Raw genomic sequence first — 18,220 nt, 5'->3', positions numbered from 1 at the left:
TCCATTACTTGACTGTGAATTACCAGACTGCCCAAACCCATCACCAGCACTCCAGGATTCCTCTCCCTGGCTACAGTCTTGTAGCATGGCCTCTACCATGGGATTTTGAAGCAGAGTATGTGCGGTGGGACACAGCTGCTCACAATTTGAAAGAAACTGAAGGGACATAAGAACAATTCCATTCTTTTCCTCCTGCACAGAGATGGATCTGTACAGTCTCTCCATTGATCACATATTTGCTTCAATAGCTAGTGCTAGGGTGTGAAAACAGCAGATAGATCAGTTGCATGTGGGTACATGACCAGATTAGAGCTGAAGATATTTTCCACGTACATGCCAACTGCCTGCATCTCTTACTTTGTGCCAGTGAGAAGCAAGGGGTAGTTACCTGAAGTCACTGATTTCTGTGTAAAACTGGCTGAAGGCCAGGCTGAAGTGACCCCTCTTGTAACTGCAGCAAAGGCCCACAGATACTGTCTACCCAGCCATACTTGTTGTGTGTGACATGTAGGATGAACGGCAAAAGTAATCCTTATTCCAATGCTCTGTCTCCTGGGAGCTCTTGTTTCCCTCAACTTGTCCATGAAATATCCAGGGCTCAGCTCTGCTTGCACTACAAAAAAACCAACAGCTTGAAGCGTGTTGAAACTGAGGCACACAGAGAGGGGAGCACAGAGACTGTCAAAATACCAGCATTATGGCACTGGAAGTGATGCTGATGTGTGCATAAATGTCAGCAACAGCTATAAGGGGATTGCAAAGTCCTTTACCCAAGTTAAATAATTCAAGATTTGGGCAGCATTTGTGCTTTGTAAACGTGGGTGGAGTTTTTCAAAAGCTGTGAGATGTTTATGCAATTTCCAGCTCCTATTAGTGGAGAAATTGTCTTTGAATTTGAAGAGATCCACAGCATATGAACTCAAAGAACTTCAGCTGCTGCTTTCTGTGCCTGATGCTGTAGAATGTACAAAAAGGTTTTATAAATGGTGTAGAAGATGTGTCTTGACTGAAAAATGTCTTTGAAACTTACTCTCATTCTTGGTACTAAATAGTAGTTGGTCATTAGGAAATCAAAATACTGGTTTGTTGGGGGTTTTTACTGGCAACTGCTTTTAAAAGCAAGAACACAGTTTACTCAGGTTTCTGCAGTTGCTTAATGACAGTTAGGGCAATGTTATTTTCATATAGAATGTAACTTTCTCCCACAGTGCCATGAATTCAGCAAGGCCTCATTGTTGGCTTGACTAGCAACTTAAGGCCATGGGCATTGGTTCCATTAAAGACACGGCAAGCATTTCTTCTTACTTCCAGTATTGCTACTGTGAAATCAAGGGTTCATCAACTGTCTTTATGACTGTTCCTTTCATGAAGCAAAACTTGGGAACTTATGAATGTCTCCTTTGGGAAGCTTTCTAGGATGGTATTTAACAGTAAATCTGTGCACAGTCCATACTGGAGAAGAAATTGGAAAATTCCTATCAGTAGACATCTTCAGCAGAAGTCTAAGCAGTACCCATGGTCCCCTGGCATCTTGCCTCCCAAGCTTTGCTGGCCAGTTAACCTCTGTGCTTTTGAGGACTGGAATATTTCTGGAAAAACATGCAAGCTCTACTTGCAGGCCTGGTCTAGAGCACTGACAGGAGTGCCCCAACTTGCATATTACACTCTTTTCTTCATGTATTAGGCTAAAAAGAACACAGTTTTATAATTCAGTCTATCAGCAAGTCTGGAACGCTGTAATGTATTTGGAAGGCTGTTTCTGTATCACTTGCCAGTACAGAATGGCAACAATTATATTTTATATGTAAACTTCTGAAACACCTATGATGATAAATAACCTTTAGTGTTTCCATTGTAATTTTTAAAAAGTACTGCATAAATACACTTCACCTGTTATATTGGAGGTGCTTAATTCTGCAGAGGTAAATGCTGAAACCTCGCTAGCTGTCTGCCATGTGGTATACCTGGCTACAAGGTACAATTGTCCTGAGAGCTCTTGGCAGCTGGACATTCTACCTCAAAGGCAGAGGGGAGCCATGGGGCTTCTTTTGGTCCTTGCTGCACTAAGGCAAGGGAGGAGAAGGGTTTGAGATGTACAGATGGAGGCCCATAAAGCCAGGTTCCCTCTGCTGCAGAAAGGAGGTTGAGAGACATCCTTAACATCCCTATTGCATGTTAGCCCACGAGCAGCTTCTGTATCCTGGCCTCTGGATTAGTTTCATCAGATTAATACAAATAAGGACTTGCCATGTGAAATGCTGTGTGGTGGGATCCAGGCACCTCAGTGATAATGCTTGAGAGAAGGCAAGTTAGCTCCAAGAGAGGTGAGAGTCACAGGATTGGCTGTGACTGCCAGATGCTGCAGTCAGCAGATGGCTTTTTCCTCTTTTCCTGGAGAGCTGCTGGGACAAACAGTGATCCATTTGCTCCTAAATATCACCATTTTGTATCATCTCCATTGCTGCACAGCTTGATGCCTTTCACCACAAGGCTTGATGCCTCTCAGCACAGCCTGCCACTGCTCGACAGCTCTCGCATGCATCTTTCAGTAAAGCAGCTGTATAAGGATCAGCTGAGGACCATGGAGTGATCCTGCCAGCTTAATACACCTTTGGGCTACATTGTTAATTTGGATGCTGCTACAGTGAAACACAGGACAAGGTTCCTGGTTTTTTGTTTGTTTTTTTTTTTTTCTTTCAGGAAAAAATGTTGTTGTAGTATCCATGCTCTGCAGATGCATCTCCTTGTGTGTCTGGGTTTCTTAGTACCATCAGGATTTCCCAGGATAAGATGTATTTATGTTCTTCTGAAGCCAAGGGAAGAGCTGAGCCCATACCATGCAAATCTGAGTGGATGGCTCAGCTGAAACTGTGTGTCTGTGGTTTGATGATTTAGTTGACCATTTTGAAATCTTTGCAGTGCATATGGAAGAAGGAGGCTGTCTGCCAGTTTGTTTTGTTTTGTTGGGTTTTTTTTAATATGTTTTCAAGTATTTTTCTTCTGTATTCTTTTCATTTTCTGATACAAAACTTGCTGGGGTGTGGGGGGGGAGAAGCTATAGTGAAGCATTTTGTTTGACACCACTGGCGCATTTATTAAGTTTTGAAGAGCAACAAATATGTTTCCCACATTGCTGAAAGTACAGTGTTTCTCTGCTTCATCGGCCAGAGCTAAATCGTGGGTGGTATTTGCGCATAAGCTCTGAAGAAATCTGTGGGACTTTTGCTGGAATATGTGTAAAAGGCTGCAAAACTTCACTCTTAACAGACACGTACAGACAGATTTCTAGCAAGTAACAACGTTTTCTAGGACATGTTGTCATCAGACCAAGAATAAGGCTTCAGCATAGCAATGCTTCTGCTGGGAGACTCTTCTTACTGAGCAGGCTCCCACCCACATTAATAGCAGGAGTTCTGAATGGGATAATGCTGGGTTCAATCCACTGCATGTCTGGGAGCTACGTAAGCCTATGGGGAATTCCTCCCAGGCTAGATGATGGGTGGTCGACTGACAAAAAGCTGTCAGACTGTACGCAGTGTAAGTTCAGGGTTGGGGTACCTCTCTGAACACCTTTTCTATGGCACAGCATTTATTGTTGCATTTATGCAGACATTGGGGATGGCAGTAAAAGAAACAATCCCTAGCAGAACAAAATTTAATTAATGAACATGGTCATCTAGACAAAACAGCAAAGAGCGAGAATTTGACTTGTTTCTAGTGGCTATCTGGACACACGCTTTTAACATTAGGAAACTGAAGGGAGTGGGGATTACAGGAGAGGGCTCTGGTTTGCTGATTAGTTTGGCCATCTCTGTGGGGTTAGGATTTGCATCACATCTCTGAAGGTGATGGTTTTCTTCAGACATGCACAGCATAGAAAGACATTAATCCACCTTAAACCACTCAACTTTTGAGACTCTGTTTTATAATTCGTGGCCTTAAGTTCCATTTAATCAGGGGCCAGAGATCAGTTTTTTTCTGAGAAACACAGGGACGCATTTGAAACAGCATCTCCACTAACTGACTCAGCAAATGTTGGTAAAAAATTGTGATTCACAATTCTTGAAATTAGCCATGTTTCCAGATAGTAGAAGTGCTTGTTAAACTAGTTGCTCCTCTGCAGTTACTTGAGATCAATTTGGAAAAAAAAATAAAGTATTTTTTAATACTTCTATAATTTGTGTGGAACAGTTGCATCTTTCACTCATGCATACCACATCCTAACTGTATGAAACACCGTGCAGGAAGTTTATAGAAAAATTAGGTCCCAGGTTAATTAAGAGTCACTTTTACACTGGGATGTACTCTAAACTGAGATTGCATGAAATTGGCTTGAATAGTTTCCAACTCTACAGAAAACATCAACAGTCCTACTGGATAAAATCTTCAACTACAGCCACTAGTTAATATAAACTTAAACTGTTAGTGCATAAAACAGAACCGAGGCACCACAAATACTCTGTCAAGGCACTTATTGCCTTAGATTTCCACAGTGTAGCACAGATCACCGGGAATGACCTCCACAGTCAAGAACTACACTCCAGTTCTGCACTTGGGAAAAATAGGCCCGTTCAACTCTGCAAGTCTTCTCTTCCTCACTGAAAAAGAAGAGGAAGAGGAGTCAGTCATGGCAACAGGAAGATGTGGATAGCAGGCTTGGCTTACCTGCTGTGGAAAGGAGCCGAGAGATGTACTCTCTGTCAGGAAAGAAACAGGACAGCATCAGCTTCTGAATTCCTGCTTTAAGCAGCAGGCACAGCCTTATGCAGTTTAAAATCAAGGAAGGTAGGATGAAGTTTCTCTCCCTATGAATTTTTAAGGCCAGAAGCTACTTTCAGCCTTATCTCCCTTATTCTACAGTCAATTATATTTCACATAGTTTGTAATCTGACTTGGGCCAAATCATCATCTGATGCTGACTGATGTAAAGACAGCAGGAGACGGATGCCACAGTTTTTCCTTTGCTAGTTTTTCTAAATCGCCATTTCAAACTTAATAAAAAATTCCATCTAATTTCTTATCTTAAGCCTTTAGCCTCCAGCCCTCTGATCATAGTCAACATGGTCAAAGCAGTCTCATATCTACTCTTAAAGTTGATTTACAGCTGTGGCAGCTACACTCATAACTTTTCAAGAAGTGTGTGTGAGGAAAAAGAAATAAAAAAAGCTATGAAGAGGATGCAGAAGTTAGCTCATGAGGATGAATGTAAAAGCCTTCACAGTTTGTTCATATAGAGCATCTTGGAGAAAAGAAGCTACAGGACCAAAATCAAGTTCTGGTAGCGTCAAGTGATGGTAGGCAAGAACACTGGGGTGGAGCACAAGCAGAGAGCTATTGCTGACAGGGAGGAAAATAAAGTTTTTCTATACTTATACATTGTCCAGGTGTGGAGCTGAGACGCTATTGCCAGAGACCATCACACCGATGAATACGAGCTGCAAACAAGAACCAAATCAGACAAAAATGCAGATCTTAATGGTCAAAGAGGCAAAATGCACAACTGTTATGTGGAAGGCAAGTGGTGAATTCCTCCCCTTACAGTAGGAACAATTAAAACACTAGATCCAAATCTTCCAGCTGATTGCTTTGTATGCCAGGTGCTGCATGGTCATTAAAACCCTTGCTTTGTTCCAAAGGACAGAATATAGCAAGCCTTTCCTGGTGCAGCTCTCTAGTGACCAGGAATGCAGCCACAGGCAGCATAAATATACAGTGAACTGTAATACTGAGTATTCTGTGTGGTCACTGAAAAACTGGCACATACCTCTAAGCTTGGCTGTGCTTCCTAGGAGCATGGTACTGGCTGAAGCAATATTGATTTTTTTATTTATTTTTAAAACACAACATACTTATCATCTGTCTAAATATGGCAGCCACTCAAAGCTGTTTTTCTGTGGCTTTTAAACCTGAAGTTGATTCATGAAGGGACAGAAGGCCCTGTCCGTAGTGAACCATGTGCAGATTAAAATACGTGGTTCCAGTTTTCCACCATTTCTTCACAGCTGGCATTTACATGTTTGGTCTCTTCTCAGACCCTGCCTGTTAGCCCTTGATTTCTAGATGTGTCTGGCAGAACCCAGCAGTGCTAGTGGTGGGGGGAGCGTCCCTGGGAACCCCCAGCCCAACCTCTTGCTCACAGCAGGGCTCTGCCTAGCACTGGGTCAGGGCAGCCGCTGGCTCTGTCCCTGAGTCTTGCAAACCCCCACCCTCCTGGGGGAGGTGTTCTTCCTAATGTACAAAAAGAACAATCTGCATACTTGCTTATTCCTCCCAGATATATTGTCTGCCACTGCCGAGAAGGGGTTTGGTGCTGTTGTGCCTATGCAGTTAGGAGCTGTTGAGTACAACATGGCTGGTACATTGGCTGCATTCAATCCTGCACTGCTGGACTGATTTCCAGTGCTCCACAGCAGCTTGTAGCCAAGCAATGGAAAGCCTTTGCCGCATGCATTGGCTGAAATGGCAGTGTGCAAACTTGCCCACATTTTGCTTCACAAGCACTTCTGATCACTTCATTGAGGGTATAAAGATAACAAAGCCACGTGGCTTCCCACCCCTCCCTAGGAACACTCCCAATTTGTTTTGCTGAAGGGGATGGGCCAAGTCCCACTGCCATCAAAGTTCAACTCTACTACTTTTCATCTCCTTGTTAAAATGGGAATGCAGTTGGAGGAAGACAAGCAGTTGGCAGGAATCACAAGTGCTGGCAGCTCACAACCCATGTGCCATATGCTGTAACATGCACCATACTGAAGCATGTTAGCAGCTCTCACTCCCTTCCCAACAAGACCCACTGTTACTGCCAAAAACACTGCCCCTTCCGGGAATTTCAGCTGCCCAGCATCTCCAGGTTTGGAGCGTGACAGCAGCTGCATTAGGGAATCAGTCAGTGAAGGCTGCTTTCCTTCTCGAGGGGCAAGTCATCATGAGGCCCTTCAAGAGGTGGTTTCTAATTCAGGTACCTCCACAGGAGCCTTCCAGTGAGCAGTTCTGCCCTTCTCCCACCAGGAATTGCCCACAGGACCTTCCCATGCTCCCTGGCTTGCAGCCAGCATGACTCACCTAGGTCATTGTTATTCATCATGGCATTGGAGGCACGGAGCCGGGGACCTTGCTGAGTGAAATGGTACCCAAACTTCAGCAGCGAGGTGTTTTTTTCCAACATGTTTGCAATTTCCATTTCTACTTTGTTGCCCAAGGGCTGGCTCTTTTGAAAACAGAAAAGCAAGCTGGTCAGGTCAGAGGGTGATTCAGAGCGAGCACTTAGACCTGCCATCTCCACCCCTTCTCTCCTCTGGACCTGTTGGTCCATTCGGCATTTCTGACTTGGAGCTGGTGAAACAAACCACTGGCCTTTTCCTGTTACAACTGAGTGGCTCCAATTCCTCCAGCAGACATTCCCACAAGTCCTCTTGCCCGAAGACTTTATTTCTTGGACAGATTTGCAGCTAAGAGATGTCTGGAGAAACTATGATTTTGAACTCCCAGTCACCTGTCCCTGAGCTCCCCATAGCTCAGCTGCTTCACTACTACCCCCTGGGTTTCTGGGCAAGCTAAACTTGCCATGGCATCTGTACCACTGCACACTCTGGAGCTCTCCTTCTCTCTCCCTTGCATTGTAGCAAAAACTTCAGTTTTACAAAGTAGACATTATTATTTAAGTCCCTGCAAGAGCTCAGAGCAAGGCTTGATATGGGACAGCATGACCGCTCTCCAGGGCAGCACCAGAACATGGAAAGCTGCTTGCACTGCCACAGCCTTTGTTAATTACTGTAGGTAACAGCAGATACCGCCCAGGAACTGCAGCAGAAACAAAGGGCTGAAACCTCTTCAAATCAGCCTGGCAGTGGTGGTGGGCTGCCACCCTCCACCTTGACCAGCCACTCAATTTCCTGCAACCAGGACACGTTCACTTGATCGATCAGAGATTCCACTCACGCACGCTTTACCTGGTTGTCGATGCGCAGCTCTATGAGTGATGTGTTGCCCTGAAGTGCTTCGACAACAGCCAGGATCCCCGACCCAGAAATGAAGTTTGATTCCACATTCAGGCTCTTCAGCGTGTTATTGACCTTCAGCATTTCTGCCAGTGCCTGTGGGCAGAGGTGGGCAGGAAGAGCTGGCAGTCAGACAGGCAGGGACAGAGCACCCTCGAGCAGCAGGGGTTCAACATCCCTCGCCTCTGGAGGACACCGGGAGGACCCTGCATGCTGAGTGGTTTCCCTGTCACCAGATGGGCAAGCTCTGTGCAGGGTGAAGGGGGTTCCCCCCTGTTGCAGGGGGATCCTTGAACACGAGCATTCTGGAGGCCACAGCAAAACCTTGTATGGACAAACCCTTAGGGCCACCCAAAAGGTGACAGTCAACTCTTGTGGATCACAACTTCATCTGTCCCTCTTCTAAAGCTGGCATGGTGATGGCAGGGATGCCGGCCAGTGTCGACCCTGCCTCCTGCCTGACCAGCTCCCTGCCTGCACTGCTCCTTCTGTACGGGGCTGAGATGCCCATCACAGCAAGCAGAGAGAGGAGCATCTGTCTTGAACAACAAGGGATTCTCCATGTCCAAGACATCTTCCCAAGTGGCATCACAACCATATTAATCACTTTCACTTCCCTCAGCGGGTAAGACCAGAAGTGGGCTGGCACACTCCCAACCCCCGCCACCTGACCTGATGATCTCATCTCATTTCATAAGCTGCATGGGAGGACCTGTCTATGTCATGAAACAGAAGGACCAGAAAGCGATGCCCAACCAGCAGGGTTGCCCTGCACCCATTCTCACAGCACTTGTCTGCGCTGCTCCCCAAGCCCTGCGCAGTACCCTGCGGGCCCTCAGCAGCACCAGTGCTGTCTGCTGTCTGCACAGGCTTCCTCCCCAGTCCAGAGTGGCTGGAATAATGTGACAGCTGTACTCACCCTCCAAAAAGGAGTTTTTTTCTAAAAGGAAACTGGTGTGCACATGTGTAAGTGGAGGTAGGTAGGGGTGGCCTGAGTGAAGAAGAGCAAAAATTGTCTGCAATGGTGCTGGAGGCATGTGCAAGGATGCAGCCTGGAAGGTAGCACGAGGGCCAGGCAGAACACTCAGCACCTCTCTGCATCTCCACTGATACTCAACACTGCTCGCAGCAGCCAGAAAGACCCTTTATCACCCACAGAGGCCACACGCAAGAAATGCACAGGTCTGCACATAGGAATAAATAAAAGAGAGACAGAGCAGACATGTGCGAGGGGAGGGACAGGTGTGCACACAGCAGCGTACAGCTTTGTACCAACAGGAAACAAATGGGGTGGTGCTGATGTAGGATAAATCAAGAGAGACAAACTGCTTTTACAAAATGCCACTAGGAAGTCAGTTCTTGTTTCCCACTCCTTTTCCAGGAGATCCCTGAGGACGAATATGAGACCAAATGGTATTAAAGGATTGTGTCCTGAAATCTCTGCAGCTGAAAAAGGAAGTGAAGGAACCAAAGTCTATCTGTTTCTGGCTTTTACTAGCGCTCCTGAAACTGAAGGAACTGCACCAAATACCAGAGGTGCAGAATGTGCCAAACGCACCATAAGGTGCAAAAGCAGTCAGTAACTCTGAAAATACCTTGCCGAAGAACAGCTCCTCTCACAACTTTATGATGGTGAGCAGACAGTACTTACAAAAGCAACAGGATCGTTGCTCCGTGTCCCAACTATACTGAACTTCTTCACGTAGGTGTTATTTTTCAGTGCTTCTGCAAAAGCTTTTAAAGTTGGTATGGGAATATTCTGTGAAAGGAAATGCAGAAAACCTGTGTTAGGCCATCATCCGTATGAAGGAATATGCAATACATTTAAATAATACTTCAAATGTCTTATCAAGGTCAAATCACTGAATGCCCTGAATTAATTTAGGAAGGGGTTGATAAACGTTTTTACAAGTTCTTTTGCTACGATCAGCATGGCCTAAGGAGCATGGCAATGTCTCTATCCTATTTCCCATTTGGCTGATAATTCACTGCCTTGATTTGAAGCTACAATGTCTCTGCTGTGTAATTTAATTTCCCAGAAACACAGTTACTTATGAACGCAGGCATTGCTGGGATGTATGTAACTAGGATCCGTGAGCCTACTCACTGCTCCTGCACTTTTTAATATGAATGACAGCACTAAGCAGCATTCATGTCGTATTCAGGAAAATTTCCACCTACAGGACCTGATCCAGAAAGACCTGAAACGATGTCCTTGTAGTACAAACCACAGACACATCTGACTGCTTATACAACATCTTTCAGGCTAATATTTGCCATGCTAGGTCTTAGCCCAGAAAATAAACCTGTGCTGCTTATTCTGAGTTCCTACAAAATGAGTATTTTTCACTTATCAAGCATTTTAGATACTCTTTTCAGATGCATGAATTTTCACCTGTCTAAAATTTTAAGTGGTATCCTCAACTTGGACTTCTTGCCACACCATTTGGATCCCACCATGTGGAATCATCTATAGTCAAGGCCATCTGCAAAGCCATAACACAGAGCCCAGAAGCTTACCATCTCCACCGCCACACCCCAGTTCTCCAAACGGTGTCCCAAAGTCCTGAGTCCAACACACAAAAAAAGTGCTGGCCTGCCAGATCCTCAGCCTGGTGTCCTCAAGGGACATTCAGAGTCACTAGCCAGAATCAAATACATGAAAGTAAAAATATTTTCATCATAGAAAGGTGCAGGTGGCACGGCACAAGTGTTTTTAATGTGCATGTGCAGTTAACCATGTTCTTGCTCTTTTAGTATGTCATCACTCAACAGACCCCATGGGATGGGGGTGCTGGAGTCTGGGAGAACAGATGGAAACTGTTTTTTTTAGTATGTGTGTGTCCCAGATGTAACATAAGAAGTGGTGCTGTGTCCTGATTTGCTTTCTACAAGAAATAAGGGAGTCCCACAGAAAGGATGGATGGGAGATGGATAGGGCTACCTGCAAGAAGGGAGGTTTCTTCATATTTTCACAGCAAGTGTGAGGATTATGAAGCCTTCTTCCTCTGACCATTTTATCTTACATAAACAGCTGCTCTATCAAATGTGCCTGACTAAATCATTAAAGCGACCTAGAACACCTTTAACCAGGCAGGCTGGAGACGGGTCTCCCTCAACACAGCTGCACTCTTCCAGGCATCTACAGGAGTCCTCCTGCTACCAAACCCACACCGTTGTCCCACAGCAGGTAACAAGCCCTGTTGCCCAAAACAGAGATGGGAAGCACTGCTCTTTCTTATCTGGCTGCACGCAATGTTATGGTATTACTCTGTGCAACAAAAGACTTGGTCTCTGCCTTCTGTGTATCAAATGTTTGGTCCTGTTATTAAGAGAGCAGAGGAGAGTAGAAAGGAGCAAATACCATAATATTGTTAAGGTTGACTTCCTCAAGGTCAGGATCATTGCTTTGTATTCGTTTCAGAGTTTCCTCCACATCCGTTGAGTTCGGTTCCTCATCAGGAACAGGTTTGTACTTTGTGGGCTTAATCACACCTGCAAGTGAAAAGCAAGACATGTGAAACCAAAAGCACCCTGAGCAGCTGCATGTTCTCTTTGGGTGTGTTTCTCCTCTTCTAGAAGCAGTGTTGGGAGAAGGAAGTGTGACCTGACAAACAGACGTAAGATAAGAGATTGAACAAGCACTTGTAAGCTCCACCTATGCTCACGTGCATCCGGAAACACTGCCCAGCACTGGGGCAAGCCAGCACAGGACAGCCAGTGCCTGCTGCTACACCCTCTCAGGGTCCAAAACTGGGTGATGGAGGGCAGACTGCCTGCGTGGGGCTGCTCCCTGGGCTCTGCTAGCTCTCGGATGGTGCCAGGGCAGTGTCTTGAGACCACGCTCACTCACATAGGGCAAGGATGCACTGGAGATGGCCCCAGCAACCACAGGCTGCTCTGACATTCACGACTCCAAGTTTCAGCCTAAAAATAATTCCCACTTTGCCTCTGCTAGCAGCTTCAAAGCCAAACACTGCAACCCCCTAACACTCTAAATCACTTACTGTTGAGCCCTTCTTTGTTCACAATAGTGCTGCTTCCCAGTGCCTCATAGTACTGCTGGTTACTCATCAAGGTGTGCATGCCAAGGATGGCTACAGAAAAAGAAAAGGAGAACACAATTTGAATTATTGCAGGGTCCAAAGCGAGGAAAAGAAGCATACCTGCCATGCTGCCTGGGATGGGCGTCGGTAGTACATTACCTTTCCCTGTGCAAGCACAGAGCAACTTAAAAACTTGGGACCAAGCCCCCCAGCTGTCATAAATACACAACAGGGCTCAAATGTGCTCACTTATTTATTCCGATGTAGCATCATTCATAGGAGAAGAGGAACATCATTTTGTGGACAACAAACAGACAAACAGCCAAGGTTTCCCAGTAGCTGACTTGATTCAGCATCGCGCAAAAATAGCGAGGGGAAGACAATAAAAGACAAAAAAAAAATGCCGTTGGTAGGATTTAATCTAAGGGGTCCAGTCCAGCAGGAGCCTGCACATCCTCACCACCCTTGGTCACCTGGGCATGTGCCGCACACTGTGACAGTCCAGTTTTTGAGATGAGCTGTGCCCCACGCGGAACCAAATCAACCCCAGCAACACACGAGATGACTGTCCTGCAAAGCGTGGCAACGCACATCATGTTTTTACTCAACAACAAGTGGGGGTGGGGGTGCTCTGAATTGATCTTTGTACACTTGGAAGTTGACATTGTGAGAAGCTAAAGCTCTGCTGCCTCAGTTGAAATGCAGAAAGTGAAAGTATGAACAAAATTCAAAGACTGTAAGAGCCCAAAAGCCACACTTGTGCCAATTTGTGTATCTCAGGCTCATAACTGCAAAACCAATATGCAAATGCATATTGAAATGTGCCCAGGGAGGATCTGATGATATTGTTGCCTGCTGCAAATGAGCAGGGGGAAGCCAGTGGCTTAGAAACATTTGGGCAAAGACTCTTGTTTATAAAAATAATGCTGCTACTCACAGAAAGTTCATGTTTGAAAATAAACTGTTTTTTTAATAAACTTTTTTTTTAAATAACTATATGACTTTCTAAAGAAAAATGCGGACATGTAAGTAATTGTTACAAACAGACATATCTGAACAAATCTTGACCTTCACATGGGCACAGTGGTTAAAATAAATAAAGGACAAATCTCTCCCCAAAATTCAAGTATGCCACTGCAAAGGCACTTTGCTTTCCGGTGAGCTGCTCCTCTTATGCTTGGTTGGCACCAGTCCATCACCATTTGCTTGACGCTTTGGCCAAGAAGGGCTGGGAGTTGCAGGAGAAGGCTATCCCTGAGGCCCATCACATGAATGGCATCTGTTATGGTGACAGCTCACGGTGACTCCAGGTCTGGGTTGCATGGGCAGGACAGCCTGCAGCAAAGGGTGTCAACAAGCACCACTGTCCACTTCCCCACACTCCCTCAGCATATCCCTGGTTGGATTGCAGAGAGCCAAGCAGTCTCTGTCTTAGAAGTCTGAGTGAGGCTGGGCATTTTGAGTTTGCTTGTTTGTATCTAACCATCCCTTTTCTCTGCTATGTGTCTCACAGCTGAAATTTTCAGGAGTGCAACACAGCTTGGAAAAGTAATTTGCAGGCCCAGCATTTTGGGGACACACATACACCCCAAACACAGCTTATTCTGACAACGAAACCTCTCCGCCAGCCAGGACTGTGAATATCTGGACTGCAGACAGAGGGAAAGATCTGCTGTTACGACCACACAGGGTTTTCTGGGGCTAGACTTTGTGCTGGTAGACAGGAGGCACCCACTATTTCTAAGTCTGGTACTTGCTGTGTATTGTCCAAAGGAACTCAAACAGAATGAAGGCATCCAATTTCTGCCTCCCCCAGCTTACCAGAGGCACTGGAGCCCTTCCAGGACTTATTGGGAGCCACCCACCAGAGCTATCCTACTGGCCTTGCCAAAGAAGGGATCCAGCACACCATGGCTGACAGTGAGCCCTGCTAAACAGGCAGGAGCAAAACGAGCTCCTGCTAAATGAGCCCTGCTACACAGACAGGAGCAACGCTGTCACTGTCAATATTGAGATTTCAGCACAGCTTGTATCACATCAGTTCTCCTGCTGCCACTTCAAGTGTATTCTCCCAACAATTGCAGAATAAGCTGCCCCAAACAGCATTTCTGCACAGAAAATAATTGCTGCACAGATCTGGAGCTTGGAAAGGCAGATTTTATAGGATAGGGCTTTACAGGAATCTGAGAGTACAGTAAAAAAGCAAAACTCAGAGACACAGTGCTTGGCCAGGGTATATATGTTGGAAGCTTTAATGCAGAAACACATTTCTAAGCCTGAATATGATATTATTATGTAGAAGATGTCTAATCGGTGTGGTTATTCTACAGGCTATCTTACAGACCTCTGGCAAGGAAGATACTGCTAGGGAGTATGGAATTCTGAAGAAAACAGAACTGGAAGAAGCAGCCAGTAGCACTGAAATCCTCACCGACTGCTAGACCAGCAGGGGACATGTGAGCTTGGTAAAGCACCAAGGGGGTGTTCATATGCTCCCTTGGCCAAGGCATATCCTATCCCAGTCACAGAGCTAAGTCTATGGTACTGGCTTCAGCAAGATACCAATATTGTCATTTCTAAAGTGGCAGAGCAAGGAGGCTTGCAGGGGGTCACCTCCACTCAGACAACACTGCCCGAAAAGCAGCAATGGGACACTGCTTGAACTGACCAAGCATGGCGGCATAAAACCCTCAGAGAGGGACCATGCCTGTCCTTAATTTGCTCGGGGCTTGTTTAGCCTGGTGAAGAGCACACTGTTGGGGCTCGAACAGCACCTGCAATTGCTCTGTCCCCCTCTCTAGCTCGCTATGCATTCCAACCTGCTTCTCAGTTGTCGTGAAGTACACCAACCTTTTAAAGCTGGATTCCCCCACCACTGAGCTAACACTCACAAAACCGACCGATTGCACAAATCACAAGAAATCTGTAGCTTTAAAATGTGTTAGAAAACCTCTTTAACAAACAGCAGCCCTGAGCGTCTGTTGAAAGACTGCTCTAATCTGACAGCCTCTTTAATAGGTTGCACAAGAAATCCACATTCTCACTGGGTCTGCTTGATTGTTTCCTAGAGGTTTGGCTTGAAGAAAGCTGTGCTCCTGAAGGTGACAAGCTGAAATTGGCAAGATTCAGTGGCAGAGACAGGAGAAGGGATCAAAGAGCACGCTGTTCCCTTGATAAATCCTTCTGCTCCCTCCTGAGCTTTGGTCCATGCTCCTGATTAAATCACATGGGCTCAGAGTAACTTTAAATATACACTTATTTTTTAACAAAGAAACAAATCCTGTCAAAACTGACAGCATTCAGATAAACTGCAAAAAGCTTAATAAATCATTTCTCACAAAAGAAAAAAACAAAAAGAAACTAGTAGTCGAACAACCTGAATCCCCAATTCATGTGAAACTATTTTACCAGCAATGTCACAGAGCTCTGCATCAGAGGCATTAGCAAGGGCTTCCTCCAGTTCCGGCTCCAGAGTCACACTTTCCAAAACAGGATCCATCGGCTTCTGCTTGGGGATCCAAGCTTTTCCTATAAATGCAAAGTGAGGTCACTCTCAGTATAGCTTTAGCACCTGTTTCACAACTAGCTGTGCAGATGCATTTCCGTGGGGTGAGATTTGCACAGTGGAAAGGACAGAGGGGGCACAAGGACCTAGAGAAAAATCAGAGGAGACACTGAATCCCTTCCCATAAGCTTGGTCCGAGTCCTGCTGCGATACGAGCCAGGAGGCACCTGCCAGACACCTCCAACTGTGGAGCTGGACTCTTCCACAAGCACAGAGGGCTGCATCTACAAAAGCCGAACATTATTACATTTGTACAGGACGATGACTGTTCAACACACAGCACTCAGAAAGCCACACACAGCCTGACCCTGCAGGACTTCACTTCTTTGAAGGCTGCATAAAAGGGATGGAGATTTGCCAGTGCTCACCTCGGCCAAGAAAGGCCAGTGACCCAGATCCAGCACTGTGCAGGATCAGTCCTGCCACTGAGACAGCTCCTGGTGCTAACTCCAAATGCATGGTGGCAAGGCAGATGGCACATTAGTCAAAAGAGGGGGGAAAGGAGGCAGTGCAGGGGCTGTGGCAGCAGGCAGAGATAGCAGTCGGTCGTCCAGCGAGCACACAGGATGCAAGGAGGAGCAAGGCTTGGGGCTGCTGGTCTGGCTCAGCGCTGCTGCAGAGGACAGTCGGGCAGGGGGGAGAGACACCGAGGGCATGCCAGATGGAGATCCCCCTGCTCTATCTCCTGGGACAGCAACAGGCCAAGGAACAGGTCTTTTCCCTACAGGTCAGAGGAGCAAAGCAACAGGTACGGCCAGCAACGCAAAGCTGCCATCTCAGCTGCTTGTTTGTGGCCTTTTCCTAAGGGGGGCTGCCCACACGGACAAGGGGCTGTGCAGCCCGTGACGCAGCTCCAGCCCAGCTCCGAACACGGTGGGGTCCCTGGCGCTCCCCCACCCCGTTGCCCAGGGTGATCACCGGGCAAGCCACGACCCTCTCTCCGCTGGAGCCGGTTGCATCCCAGGGAGGCATGGGGCAGCGGACAGCGTTCATGGCCCTGCACGGCTGCTCCCAGCTCCTAACTGCTCCCGTTGCCAACAGGCGGGCAGATCTCTTCGCGGAGGCTGAACAGGTCAGGTCTGAGATTTCACAACAGGGCACCTACCTGTGGCCGCCCCTGCCACCAAAGAAAAGAGAGAGGCTGAGGTGTTTTAACACACCATGGCAGGCAGCAGTCTGCTGGGTAAACCCACTGCTGCTGCAGGACAGGAGGAGGAGGAGGAGGAGAGATCCCAGAGCATTTCGGAGCAGTCCCCTCCCCTGAAATAGTCCAGATCTCTGCAGAGAGATAGCGAGTGCAAAGCTCTTGGCCTGGCATGCCAGCCAGGACTATTTTTGTCCCCCCTCTGAAACAAGAGTCAGCGGCACCAAAGGGGAGAAACAAAGATCCTGCTGCTCAGGGATGTGCAGAAACAGAAGGGGCTAAATTTAGCCTCAAGGAAGAAGCAACTGCGATTCGGGCTCCCCCGGTACAAAATGGAGGCTGCTATAAACAGCCTTTTGCAAAACGGCCCATCTCCTGCCTGCACGCAGCCGCCCTGACGAAGAGGGCAGGAGTCTGCCTCCTGGGACACAGCTGCTCCTGCAAAAATAGGCAGAGCGTCACGTGTCCTGCAAGGCCAGGCACCTCCCGGGTACTCTGCAGCAAAATGTCTGGGGAGGGCTGGCCCCCTCAGCTCTGGCTCGGTGCAGAGACCCAGAACCATTGTCTCACCGGACACACGGCTCGGCAAACTGCGCGCACTATCTCGTCAGTTCAGCAGGGGACAGGAAAAACAGGGCAAACTTAATTCTGCGGTCACACAGTAACTCCCTTTGACATCTCAGTGTCATTGAAACTTCTGGGGTTTAATTTAGAAAGTTCTGTATCTCAGTTATGCTTTATTACAAGTTTGAACTTTAAATTAAATGGTGCATGCAAACACAGCTTTATATATCATAATACAGCATGTATGCACGTACCAACTCCTACCCTGTCCAGCAGCATGGCCAGGGAGAGCACCTCCCATGCCAGACTAGTAAATCACCCTCCAAACTGCAAACGTGGTGATTTATTTCCAGCTCTACCACAACTGTGAATATGTAATTTACCATCTCTGGCTCACAGTCAATGTAAAGTAGTGTCTTCACTCAGCAGCATGTTACAAGTGAAAATATGCTTAATGTGTTTGAGATCACATCAGATTGAAATATGATTAGCTCAGACCAAAAGCCGAAGACTCAAAATGCCTGAAATACCTCTGTCTCCTGCAGAGCACTGCTTCGACCTGCTGGGCTAGCCAGGTGAGTAGCCAACGCTGGGCTGGTGAATGTCTGAAGTTGTTAAATCACTCTTCCTGACAGCACTCAATTTACTCTTTTCATTTACTTCCTTGAAGGAGAACTCAATTTTTGCTAAAAATACCACCTCCAGCTTTATTAAATGGACAGATTTAACACAAGCTCTTTCTCGGAGAGGCACATGGATCAGTAAGGAGGCAGCTTTGAGAAAGACCTCAACTGGGAAACATGCTCACATGCCCACGTTTCATGCACTTCCTTTTTGATGTGGGGCAACCAGTAGTGCAAACAGTGTACAACCAGATCTTCCGCAGCTGGGGGACCATGGTACA

At 46.6% G+C, this 18,220-nt stretch overlaps 1 protein-coding gene across 7 annotated transcripts in view; it reads right to left on the bottom strand.

Annotated features, from left to right (window-relative positions):
- Window positions 1-3,639: 3,639 nt before the first annotated feature.
- Window positions 3,640-18,220, bottom strand: part of TMOD1 (tropomodulin 1) — a 30,535-nt gene continuing 15,954 nt past the window's right edge. For 6 of the 7 annotated variants that reach the window (XM_075020940.1, XM_075020937.1, XM_075020942.1 and 3 more), the window contains exons 4-10: window positions 15,452-15,571; window positions 12,005-12,094; window positions 11,362-11,492; window positions 9,649-9,756; window positions 7,950-8,093; window positions 7,063-7,207; window positions 3,640-4,598 (exon numbers count right to left, since the gene is read on the bottom strand). In XM_075020940.1, coding sequence (XP_074877041.1) covers window positions 4,534-4,598; window positions 7,063-7,207; window positions 7,950-8,093; window positions 9,649-9,756; window positions 11,362-11,492; window positions 12,005-12,094; window positions 15,452-15,571 — 803 coding nt within the window. In that variant the 3' untranslated portion in view covers window positions 3,640-4,533. Of the gene's footprint in view, window positions 4,599-5,375; window positions 5,436-7,062; window positions 7,208-7,949; window positions 8,094-9,648; window positions 9,757-11,361; window positions 11,493-12,004; window positions 12,095-15,451; window positions 15,572-18,220 lie in introns of all 7 variants that reach the window. The other variant, XM_075020943.1, reaches the window with a different exon arrangement.

Source organism: Buteo buteo, chromosome Z, assembly GCF_964188355.1.
Source record: "Buteo buteo chromosome Z, bButBut1.hap1.1, whole genome shotgun sequence".
Taxonomy (NCBI): domain Eukaryota; kingdom Metazoa; phylum Chordata; class Aves; order Accipitriformes; family Accipitridae; genus Buteo; species Buteo buteo.
The sequence above is the reverse complement of the archived record's forward strand: the minus strand, read 5'-3'. Positions and strand labels throughout refer to the sequence as shown.